General features: G+C 38.4%; 1 protein-coding gene across 1 annotated transcript in view; it reads left to right on the top strand.

Annotated features, from left to right (window-relative positions):
• Positions 1–1,705: 1,705 nt before the first annotated feature.
• Positions 1,706–12,533, top strand: part of LOC130178155 (ATP-binding cassette sub-family C member 4-like) — a 35,065-nt gene continuing 24,237 nt past the window's right edge. The window contains exons 1-19 of the mRNA XM_056390298.1: positions 1,706–1,948; positions 2,676–2,786; positions 4,572–4,692; positions 4,818–5,042; positions 5,133–5,222; positions 5,340–5,503; positions 5,625–5,750; positions 5,999–6,248; positions 6,346–6,453; positions 6,638–6,727; positions 7,335–7,526; positions 7,682–7,776; positions 7,858–7,944; positions 8,093–8,189; positions 9,450–9,680; positions 9,906–10,037; positions 10,320–10,357; positions 10,657–10,751; positions 11,153–11,299. Coding sequence (XP_056246273.1) covers positions 1,875–1,948; positions 2,676–2,786; positions 4,572–4,692; positions 4,818–5,042; positions 5,133–5,222; positions 5,340–5,503; positions 5,625–5,750; positions 5,999–6,248; positions 6,346–6,453; positions 6,638–6,727; positions 7,335–7,526; positions 7,682–7,776; positions 7,858–7,944; positions 8,093–8,189; positions 9,450–9,680; positions 9,906–10,037; positions 10,320–10,357; positions 10,657–10,751; positions 11,153–11,299 — 2,473 coding nt within the window. The 5' untranslated portion in view covers positions 1,706–1,874. The remainder of the gene's footprint in view (positions 1,949–2,675; positions 2,787–4,571; positions 4,693–4,817; positions 5,043–5,132; positions 5,223–5,339; positions 5,504–5,624; positions 5,751–5,998; positions 6,249–6,345; positions 6,454–6,637; positions 6,728–7,334; positions 7,527–7,681; positions 7,777–7,857; positions 7,945–8,092; positions 8,190–9,449; positions 9,681–9,905; positions 10,038–10,319; positions 10,358–10,656; positions 10,752–11,152; positions 11,300–12,533) is intronic.

The raw sequence follows: 12,533 nt of genomic DNA, 5'->3' as shown, positions 1-12,533 counted from the left end.
AGTCCACAACGTCGGAGGTTTTCAGTTTACTTTCTTATCAGAGATCTAATTGGGAAGATGGCTCACTGGCATGATATGAAGCTTCATTAAGCTAGCAAAGCGGTTCGAGAAATGGTTCATTTCTTGCTTCATGTTAATACAAACGTTTGTATATTACAAATGAAATGTCAGTATCAGGGAAACAATTGTTTTTATTTTTTATTTTTATAGTAGTTACTGTAAAAGCAATCCAAATATATTTTCTCTGCAACAAATATCAGTCCAGTTAGGCTCAATATTTGTTTAACCTGAACTCAAGTGTGAAACAATTAGTCAATGTGCAATGTTGGTGAAGAATGTGGGCCTATAATGGGGGGAAAAAATAAAATATATATATATTTACTATCATTATTTTGGAAAAACACTTCCTATTCATGTTTATTAATATATAAAAACATCTAAACTGTGTTGGATTTTTTGATTTGTTTATTTATTTTTAAATGCTGAAAACTTGTGACTGTCTGCTGTCTTCAAAAACATAAACTGTTGTACCATTAAATGTCACTTTGGTGTTTAAGCTCAAACTAATTTTAAATAAAAAAAAAAAAAAGTTTCTCAATATTATGTTGTGAAGAGCTGCTTGAAATGTGCTTGTTTACCCTGCAATGCAAAGCCATTTTATTTGGTTATGAGTTTTCATAGGGCTGCCAGAATCAATCTCAGGCCAGGCCTACCAAAGCTTATGGCCCCCTACAACCAGCAATAAATGGTATGAGCCTGACTGCACCCCATACCTATATGGGCTCATATTAGGATCAAAATGATTTTGGGCTTGTAAGGTGATGGTCACAAATATATCCAAAGGTTGTAGTTGTAAATCAAGCTTTGTAAAGCTGTAAAATAAACCTGCACAAAATAAGTTTGTGCATGTGAAAAAAACTGGATGTGTAGAAGATATGTTTTAAAAAACAACAACCTGGTGTAATTTAAATCTGTGAACAGAAAGACACTGTGAAAAGAAGGGCTTTTGTCAACATCTGTATACAGATACAGAGCAGAAAATATCTCCCCTGCAGGTCCGCATCGTTCATCTTGCAAGTGCACCTGGGAGCAGCTAGCTCAGAACTGACATAAACTTCCAGTCAGACAAAGGTCATGTGATACATGCATTTTGTGTCAGATGTATACTCATAATTTTCACCGTATGTTACTGTGCTGTACTAATCTAAAGGGGTTTTGTGTGCAAGCCTTTTCTAATAAACCAACGTTTAGTGAACAAATTGGGATTTACAGTGTAGGTTATGCATGTAGCCTGTATTGAATCACTTTATCCTGTTATTGAAACTGAAGCTGGCAGATTTTTTTTTTTCTTATATAATTAAAAAAAAAAACATCTAAAACTCAACAACCAATTCATAAAGTAGTTTAAATGATGATTGTTATTATTATATTTTAGTCTGCATGAGCACTTCACTTTCACTTTTTGTACTGATAGGTACACTTTATTGATAATACTATTTTACTTTAGTAAAATTTTGAATGCTGGTTTGTTACTTGTAATAAAGTATTTGTACTGTGTGCTATTGCTTCTCATTTGAGACGTTTTCATTTTGAAATTTAATTCACAGGATGGCGTTCATGTGGGAAGTGATAGAGACTTGTGTCGGCCAATACCGTGGCGGTGGGCGGGGCTACGCAGCGTCCCGCTCACCTGACAGCCAGACCGGCTGTGCGTCTCCTGTAGTAATCCTTTACTGAATGTTGGCAGGTGTAAATATTGACGGACATAGGAGTTTACAGCAGCTGTTCTCTTAGTGTTTTCTTCTCCGAGCCTTAATCGATATCCTCCAGCCACACAACCTGCCGAGAAAGTCTTCGGGTTACTGTTGGGGGGCATGGAACCTCTGCGGAAGGAGGCGAAGGATAATCCGTCGGCTTCAGCTAATCTTCTCTCCAAGATTTTCTTCTGGTAAGAAAACCAGCCTCACAGTGACAGCCGTGTTTGACATTAATTGAATGGAGAGCTCTTCTGTGTGACAGTCTGTGGCCACTCTAGAGTGGCTGTCCCTGGATGTGATGGCAGGTAGCGGCTGAGCATCCGTCCATGCACTGCTCATGCATGGAGGAGAGAGCTCAGACTATTTTTTTTTTCTTCTAGCAGTCTTAAAGCAGAACAGGCAAAGTTGTTAAAACTGGTAATTCGAGAGTAGCATAGTGAAACTATTCAAATGTATTAACTCTTAACATGGAAACAAAGTTTAAACAAAGAACATGAGAGAAAGTAATACTATTATTAAAGTAAAAAGCATATAGTAGAAATCAAACCAGACAAGTTTTATAAGTGTTCCCCTCTGCTTATATTAGATGTCAACAAGTTAAATGGTATTTTTAATGTTGTAGCTTGTACAGGTAGACTGCATCCGTACTGTAGAGCAGCAATGTATTATTTTTCAGGTGAAAGCTGATTTTCATGTTTTCTCATGTAAGTCTTGCAGCTGTGAGATAAATGTGGTGTACGGTATTTACCTATGAATTGTAATGGAGTAAAAAGTACTGCTGTCTGATCTTAAAACTGTACATACTTGAATAAATGTACTTGGTGACAACCCACCTTTGCTCACATCTACATAAAGGTCAATCATTTCAGTAATTATTTTAACTACTGAAAATACCTTTATATACTATACTATCTCTAGTTGGCTGAATCCCTTGTTCAGAATCGGCTACAAGAGGAAATTGGAAGAAGATGACATGTATAAAGTTCTACCAGAGGATGCATCTGACAGTCTCGGGGAGGAACTACAGTGGTATGACATTGAATGTCTCTTATTAATTTTGTTTGATAGTATTTAGGCTATTTCCATGTATTTTTTGGATTATCTAATAGAAATTAACTACTAATTTTCTTTTTTTCAGAGTCCATCACAAAGCATTGACTGAATAGTCTTAGATTCTTGTAAATTCAGACACCATAGTAATCTGTATTTCACTGAAAGACAACCATTAAAACCTTGAGCATTATAATCCAGTGTTAAAACCTGGTCAAGAGCAAGGTTACAAACCCAGGTTACATTCAGATCCATCATTGTGTCACTTTGAATTTTATTACAGATTGCGCTGAAATTGAGCTGTTATGCTTGTCCTTTCTGAACAACTCCCGCCCTGAGAATATGGGTTTTTCAACCCCTGCAGATGCAGCCTTGTAGGCCTGACAGTACCAGCCAGGCCCTTAGGACCTAGTTACCTTGACAGCCCCACTTTCCTGCCGGTGTTTGCTTCCATTTCAAAGGTTTTCAAGAGGACAGACAAAACCACCTCCTGGCTATTCTCAGCATCTGCTTACATCATACTTGTTTTGAAAAGGGACCACCTCAGCTCTGTTTTGGGTATAGGAAACTGAACTAACCATGTCCATCTTATAGTAACACCTCTCTTACTATTACCTAAGCATGAGTTCTGGATATATGAACAGTACAGATGTCAACTAACAACCTGTGTCTCAGATTTGGATCAGAGAGGCTGTTCTTGTCATCCACTGCCACATCAATGCTTCTTGTCATTGCCAATTTGAATTTGAAGTACCCCGGAAGGTTAATAGGAAATGGATGGATTGGTCGTTCTCCCTGTAAACGGCAGTCAGAGCTGTACTCTCACAATAAGTAGAAGTCATATTGAATTACCCCCTTCTCCACTTTAGACAGTCCCAAGGGTGTAGTAGCCAACCAGAGACTTAGAACGTCCCCACCACTTCCTGACCCCTCTCAGCCTGGACCTTCCCTAAATAGCAAAGAGACCACCTCCTCTGACGGAGTTTGGCATCAGAGTTGTCATTCTGTATGGTGGTGAACCTGGTTATATATAGATAATACTTCTCATACTGTCACATGAGAGAGGGCTTCTCACCAACACTGATCATACTGCAGATTCATGAGAGGGCAGATACTGACAGCTACAGTGTATCTGTTTGTGTGAACACAGTGTAACTATTGTAGGGGCTACTGCTTTTAGGAGGTGAGGTGAGAGTTTAGCTTGCTTACCTGGCATAAAGACCAGCTTGTTCAATTTGAGTTCTCGACTGTGGGATCACAAGGTTTTCAAACCCCTTCACATTTTGTACACTTTATTTATTTGTTTAATTGTAATTCTGAGGCTCAGGTTTTCTCCCCCCACAAGTTGAGGGGTGATCAACACCCAAAAGTACTCCATAACTAAGGCTAACAATAGATGATACAAACCAATAGATACTGAAGCTAATATGAAATTTGTATTAATCTGTGTCAATGAAGAGAGAGCTGAAACCAAATTGACTACCTTAAATACCTTTTTTCTGTAGCAAGTTGTATGTAGACAACCACATATTAAATTTTATAGTGGTACAAGACTTGCACTGGTCGGGTAACATCCACACAATAATTTATGTATTATGCTACTTGAAACATTTCTTGTGATTTCTTTTGAGAAACATTAAGTAGTTTCTCTTGCTTTCCTGGGAGTTACCAGCAGTGCCATATTTTGAGTAAGTTAGCTTAGTTAAAGGTTAGTGACTGGAGGTAACCATGGCTTTTCTTTTCACTTCCTCATGCTTTTGAAAGGTACTGGGATCAAGAAGTTCAACAGGCAGCAAAAGAAACGCGCCCGCCAAATCTTACCAAAGTTATCATTCAGTGCTATTGGAGATCATATTTACTCATTGGAATATACATCTTCATAGAGGTACAATGCAGTCACACACACAGTGTAACCACACATCAACAGTGAGCAATGCTGCATTTTAAAAATTAAGATTTATTTTAATGCAGCACATCCACTTATCTGCCTTACATCCCATTTTCTATCAGGAAGTTATCAAAGTCATTCAGCCTGTGCTACTTGGGAAGCTTATTGAGTACTTTGAGAGTAATGACCCCATCAACACAGCTGCAGTCTATGAGGCCTACAGCTATGCTGCAGGTATCTCCCTGTCAACCATCGGCCTGGCTATCCTTCATCATCTCTATTTCTACCATGTTCAGCGAGTGGGCATGAAGATCCGTGTGGCCATGTGTCACATGATCTATCGGAAGGTCAGTCATTAATAACACATCTAATGTATAAATGTTTTGTCATATTCGTGTGGTCTTTATAACTTGACATGAACCTTTTGTTCTGCAAAGGCTCTATATCTTAACAGCACAGCACTGGCCAAAACTACCACAGGACAAATTGTCAACCTCTTATCTAATGATGTCAACAAATTTGATGAGGTGATTACCTGAAAGTGACTCTTTTTGTTTGTCCTGTATGTATATTTTCCATTTGATGTACCAATTCAATAATCCAGACCGCACCTTGGCAATATTTTTTTTCTTTCATTTTTTCAGGTAACCTTATACTTGCACTTTTTGTGGATTGGCCCCCTACAAGCAGCAACTGTGATATTATTGTTGATGTATGCAATTGGCCCATCATGCCTTGCGGGAATGGCTGTCTTCTTCATTCTGATGCCAATACAGACCATGTTTGGACGGCTATTCTCTACACTCAGGTTGGTAGTGGAGCGCCAGGTTTATCAAATAAAGATAATAGTTGTCTCTACTTCCTTAAAAGTTGCTGTTGCACCGGTGTCATTGCTTGTATTTGTGTGTGTTGTTTTTTTTCTGTTTTAGGGCTGAAACAGCAGTCTTAACAGATGAGAGGATACGCACAATGAATGAAGTCATCACTGGGATCCGTGTTATTAAGATGTATGGGTGGGAGAAGCCTTTCGCTGCATTGGTAGATGAGATCAGAAGGTAGCTTGGTTCCTCTTCATATCTATTGTTATATTTGATGAACTGTTCATTCATGATACAGAAGTGTAAAATGTTATCCTGTAGGTTTGTTTATTCACATTAATGAGAAAAGTTACTTTCTACTGAATTTCAAAAAACACCTAACAACCAAACATAAACTAACAACTGGTCATGTATGATGCCAAATATAACAACAATAATATACGTGAAACAGCATTCACTGACGAACATGCCTTGTTATTGTACAGAATGGAAATCTTCCGGATAATGAAAAGCTCCTACCTGCGTGGCCTGAACATGGCGTCTTTCTTTGTGGCCAGCAAGATCATCATCTTCATCACCGTGTGCGTTTATGTACTGACTGGAAACGAGTTGTCTGCTAGCAGAGTGTTTATGGCTGTTTCCCTCTACGGGGCAGTCAGACTCACCATTACCCTCTTCTTTCCCTTTGCCATAGAGAAGGTCTCTGAGACTCTCATCAGTATCCGAAGGATTAAAGTAAATACACCACAAACAGAAGGCATATTTATACCCAGTGACTGTTGATTTTACTATATATGAAAACTGAAGTTCTAAATGTCATTTTTCCACGAAGAATTTTCTTCTGCTGGATGAAGTTGCTCCTCATCATCTGGGACTTCCTGTGGTAGAGAAGAAGGAGTGTATGGTGAAGATTCAAGATTTGATATGCTACTGGGATAAGGTGAGGATGTGCCCCTCTAACTTCTACCCTCTTAAACATACATCACATGCAGCAGTCATCAGACTCCTAGAAAGTCTACGCATAGTGTCATATGCGATACACACAGTGTAGCCCCAGGGAAACGTGTGACTTATAGCATAGTCAGTACAGTGCTGTGTTTCAGTTCAATTGCTTTTTCTTACAGATGCTAGAGGCTCCAACTTTACAGAATGTGTCATTCACCGTTAGGCCCGAGCAGCTCCTGGCAGTAATTGGACCTGTTGGGGCTGGAAAGGTCAGGTCTGTTCTCTAGTCTCGGGTTTATAGTCATGCACACACATGATTATAAACCTGTGACATATTAAGTAAGTCTAAATAAATCATATATGGGAATCAACTGTATTTACCATCAGTTTTACCGCAAGCATGGAGTCAGTGCTGAGGTTTTTTGGCAGCAGTTGAATGCAATATAAAATGTAAGAACATTAAAGGTGACTGATACAATTGAGAGAATAAATATTTTGATGTGTACGATACCAATATTCCTTCATTTTGACATAAATTAATCCAATACTCTGCAGTGCTATGATAATGATAGCATTTCCCATTAAAACCAATGGGCAGCTAGTTAGATAGATGCTAGACAGTTAGCTTGTGTGCAAGCAGCAATATGTTAAGTGTGGTGCTAATGCTGGGACACTTAGCTTAGCGTGTTGTGTCACCTTTGTTTTATCCCTACACAAACAAATTTAATTTGTGGTTTGACTGGGAGTTATGTGCTGTAACTTCTTTTATTTATGTGAACAACAGCTGTTATGCTAGGCTAAGCTAATTGCCTCCTGGCTTTAGTTCCAAACTAACCACAAAATGTCAAAAAAAGTTTCTGTGTTTGTACATGTCAGTCCTCGCTCCTCAGTGCCATCCTGGGAGAACTGAGTCAGGAAAGTGGTGTGGTAAAAGTCAAAGGAGAGCTGACCTACACTTCCCAGCAGCCATGGATTTTACCTGGTACGATTCGAAGCAACATCCTTTTTGGCAAAGAGCTGAATCCCCAGAAGTATGATAGAGTTCTGAGAGCCTGCGCCCTCAAGAGAGTGAGAATCGCTTCGAGTCATGTCTTTGATAATCACATGCCCCGTTGTATTTTCATACTGCGTTGGCCAGTTGATTAAGTTTTAGCACAGCTACCTTGTAGTGACCTCAGCGTGAATGTGAATAACTGGTAAAGTTGCATTTGGACCCTGCTCAGGACATGGACCTGTTGCCAGGTGGTGACTTGGCGATGGTCGGGGACAGAGGAGCCAACCTCAGTGGAGGACAGAAGGCAAGGATCAGCTTAGCCAGGTGTGTTGAATAACTATACAGTAATGCATTTTTGTCTTTGGTGTCAGTGACAGGGATAACCTCAATATGTGTGTATTTTAGAGCAGTGTATCAGGATGCAGATATCTACTTGCTGGACGACCCGCTCAGTGCTGTGGATGCTGAGGTGGGCCGGCACCTCTTTGAAGAGTAAGTCTCGTTACTAACATTTCCCCATTGTTTTCCGTGAAGAAATCCAGTGCAAAGAATATTTCAATTAGTCAGCTGTTCACTATTATGTTGATAAAACTATATGAGCAGTTTTTCATTTCTGCACAAAAATATTTGTTTCACTCAGGTGCATTTGTGGACTTCTGAGGAAGAAACCTCGCATCTTGGTTACTCACCAACTACAGTATCTGAAGGCTGCAGATCAAATAATTGTCTTAAAGGAGGTATGAGCATGTGTTTATTTTTGTGTGTTAAAAAGTTTTCATACTAAAGTAAAGTTAATTAATACACTTATTACTGGTATTGAAGCTCTATGTACTCCAGGTATACTGTTAGTCATGAGCGCACATGGTAGTATGTAGTGTATAATTCTCACGTAGTTAACAGTCTCTGGCTTATAGGATCACTTATGTCTAATTCCGTTACATTTTTCAGCTCAGTAATTTTTCAGTGATTCTACACCCAAAATCTGTCTTTTGAGTATCAAACACTCTCCCTCTGTAGACTTAGAGCTTTAAAAAGTTTGTAGTCACCTGAGGGCAGCGGCTGTAGTCAGCTTGGATACACAGCTATTACAGTGGAATCAGGTGGTGACCCAGTTTCAAACCAGAAAGAAGAATCAAAAGTGCTTGTATCTAGCTGCTTTATTGGTTGTTTTGTATAGCACATGTTGAGTCACAATACCCAGCAGTGAGTCACCTATGACAGAGCAGTTCCCTGACTGATCACTGTAAATTCAATTCAATAACTGGTTTTTGGCCAATGGGTTAGCAGAAGAGCTAAATAGCGAGCTAACCATTGGATGGTATTGCTAATGTTTTAGCAAACAATCGCCTGCAGTACTACTCCCAGTTCATTATCTTCACATTGGAACAGTGTCTAGCTGCTTGATGAGTTAAATCCAGTACTCACTGTTGTTTTAGTTCTGGTTTGTTGTTCTTTGACTGCAGACAAAAATGTTGTGATCTCTAAATATTAGCAGCTGTATGTTGTTGTTTTATGTGTCATTTGGTGCTTGGCATAACCATTTGCATGTTGTTAAAAAATATATATTAATTAATTAATATATATTTTTTATCTATTAAAAAAAAAAAGATTCTCCGTGGTTTTACCCCTTCCAAGCTACACCAAGTCATTTTATTCTGGGCAGAATGTGTTACTTAAACTTTGATATTTTTCATATATTAACCATCACTATTGTTTTCCACAATACTGATATCTTCTTCCAAAATGGATGACAACATTCAATTCTGTCAACAGCCTCCATCAGGATGTCATTCTACAATGAGAGTTTATAAGTTGTAAATGTATGTATAAGCATTAGGCAAAACACCTGCAGAAACCACAATTTGCATACATATTTTTTCAATTGGTAATATTGGCAGGATTACATTACGTTATATAAATGTTATGTCACTTACAGATGGTGGAATTTCTATGAGTGTGTGTGTGTGTGTGTGTGAGTCCTCTTTTCTCTTTTTCAGGGCCAGTTGGTGGCACAAGGGACCTACAATCAGTTGCAGGGTTCAGGACTAGACTTTACTTCCCTGCTTAAGGAGGATGACGGCCAGGAGGAAGAGAGGCAAGGCACAACTCCCATTCCTGGGACTGTCTCTCGCTTCCCCCATACACTCTCTGACAACTCCATGTCCTCCATGTCCTCCCTTACCTCCTCTCGGTGCTCTTTGATTGAGGGAGCAGAGCCACTTGCAGTGGTAGGTATATTTTAAACCTTTAATTACTTAAATGATTAGTCTTGAGTGTAAGCAGCTCAAAACAATTTTCATCACGCTTTAAGCACACAAGTATGGCAGGAAAAAGGCCTGTTGTGCATCCTTTCAGCCACTAGAGAGCAGAAGATACTCACCTTTCCCTGTTCATCATAGCTTGAATTTAAGTGATGCTGAGTGACTGGTATTGACACGAATGTCTATCTGTAGGTGTTGCAACCAACAGTGGAGGAAAGACGCTCAGAGGGAAACGTCGGCCTGCGTATGTACGTGAAATATTTCATGGCAGGTGCTAACTTCCTGGTCCTCTTCGTCCTAATTTTACTCAATGCTCTTGCACAAGTGAGTTTGTTTCTTCAATTAATTTGGTTTGTGTTTTCTATCAGTTTTGGAAAAATACAACATAAGTGAGTTCACATGAGTGAATTTTATGTAACACTGAATTATCTAATGAGTCATAGTCAAATTAAGTTGCTTTGTTATGTGTTTATTCTTTACTGTGATTTAATGAATAATGGGGTTTTTTGTATTGTTTTTTTTTTTTTAAATACATTTTTGGTTCATGTTTTAATATTTGATGTAAAAAAACTATAATCTTGATTAGATTTTTTCACGTTTTTTCAGATTACATTTGTCCTGCAGGACTGGTGGCTTGCTTGCTGGTAAGATTTTGTTTCTTTTACATCCTGTGAAAAACACGAGGCTTGCCAAAAAAAAAGAGGATACTGGTTTTGTAAGCCAAACCAACATATTTTCAGAGACTGGAAGTGGTTGATAATTTAATTGAAGACGACTGAACCAAACTGTTTTTCTTGGTATTATCTGTCACTTGTTGAAACTGACCTTGTGCTTCAAGATAGGAGGAATGTGTTTTGTCTAGCACCTTCATGTTGCAGCTTTATTTATTCTTTGTGTTTATATGTCCTTGTGGATTTTTGTTTCTTTTGTGGCTGACTTGCAGGGCCTCTGAACAGAAGCACATCAATGTGACAGAGCACCTCAATGGCAGCTTCTCCCGGCAGCTGGACCTTGACCTGTACCTAGGTGTTTACGCAGGTGAAGCTCACCGAGCGCACATAGCTTTTTATGTACTGTGAGGCTCTCAATACGCAGCCATTCAATGAACACAGTTCTTTGGCTGTGGCCCAAGGCCTTCAAGGCCCAGTGTATGTGTACATGGGCCTCAGCTGTACAGGGAGATAGCCGTGCCTTTCTTGTTCGCTGCTGTTGGATTGCTCTGATTATCTCCCTGTGACTCCAACCCTTTTCACTCTCTCAGGCCTTGTATCCACTGTGATAGATCAGCATTCAAGACAAAAAACATAATTGATGGAAAAAATAAAGCAGAAGATGTATGTTTTTGCTCAATGTCATCTAAAATGCATAGCTAATCTTAGAACAGGCATAAGAACAGCACTGTAGTGTGCTGATGAATTACTTTTTTCTGTTTTTGTCAGGTTTAACAGCCACGTCAGTTGTGTTTGGCTTCCTGCGCAGCTTGCTCTTCTTTAATGTCCTGGTGAGCTCAGCCCAAACCCTACACAACAGCATGTTCAATGCCATCCTCCGGACCCCGGTACACTTTTTCGATATCAATCCAATTGGTAAGTGGCTCACCTCCATATCAAGTTCTTATTTAAATAAGTGATTAGTGGTGACTTATTTCTAGCATGGCCAAGGTTATACAGGGATGATAAGCTGATTATGAGATGTTAACATCCAGATGCTGTGCAAGTTATTGTTGTAACATCTCACCACTAGAGAGCAGACTGTTACTTTGTCATGTTTTTCATCCACTTTACAAACATCCACATGCTTTCCCTTAAACTCCATAGTTTGTCATTGCTATCAAGTCCCGTATGATATAATAATTCACACATTCAAATTCAATTTTCATACAAAACTCTAAATATTATTTTTGTACTCAAAGATTTTATATTTACATCACATTGAAATGCATGTTTAATATGTACATGAATAGAATTAATAAATGATAAGTGTTAATTACAGAATCTAATATCCATAATAATTTTAATTTAGTCAAACAAGCTTAAAGATCAACTGTTTATCAGCTTTAAAATCTAACTGTGAATGTACTGGCATCGTAAAAGTCGCTGCTGTGAAGTAAAGCCTGTGCAACCAAGAGGCCAATTCAGTCAAAAAACCTTGTAATATGACTTAATATTTGGCCATAATACATTTAAAATGAGCAAAGAGAGTGTTATCTTTTTATTTTTTATTTTTTATGAGTCCAAACTAAAAAGCAAACAATCGTATTGAATAAATACTGTTTGCAGTAGATCTTAGACAGTGTTGTGTTTGGACTAGAGTGCTGTTTAAATACAGATGTATTTGTCTTTTGCGTTGTATCAGAAATCTTTGATTATTTCATTAGCTTTGTAGGCTGTAGCTGCTGGGTCAATGGAGTGGGCAGATGGACATGATTTTAAAAGTGAGCAAACACTCATCTGACGTTACTCAAGGAGGGTTGCTGGTTTTTCTCCAGGTGTGTTTTGTGTAATTTTTTTTTATTATTATTATTATTATTTTTTTTTTTTTTAAGAAACCAATAAAACTATAATAATTAAAAATTTGTTTGAATCGTTTGCAAAATTCATTTGCTCTTCTTGTTATTTTATGCCTGGGACTTTGTGGCATTAATTAAAGACCTCTTTTAATCAGGTAAAATAATGTCACTACAATCTGTCATTCATATCCAAAGTCAACTGTCAAGTGGCCCACTTTGATAACTTTAATTTTTCTGGAGCATTGTTCACCTGTCAGCAGATAATTACTCAGCCTAATCTCTTCATAGTGACATGCATGTACGACACAATC

Source organism: Seriola aureovittata, chromosome 11 (assembly GCF_021018895.1).
Source record: "Seriola aureovittata isolate HTS-2021-v1 ecotype China chromosome 11, ASM2101889v1, whole genome shotgun sequence".
Taxonomy (NCBI): domain Eukaryota; kingdom Metazoa; phylum Chordata; class Actinopteri; order Carangiformes; family Carangidae; genus Seriola; species Seriola aureovittata.
This window is presented reverse-complemented; position numbering and strand designations above follow the sequence as displayed.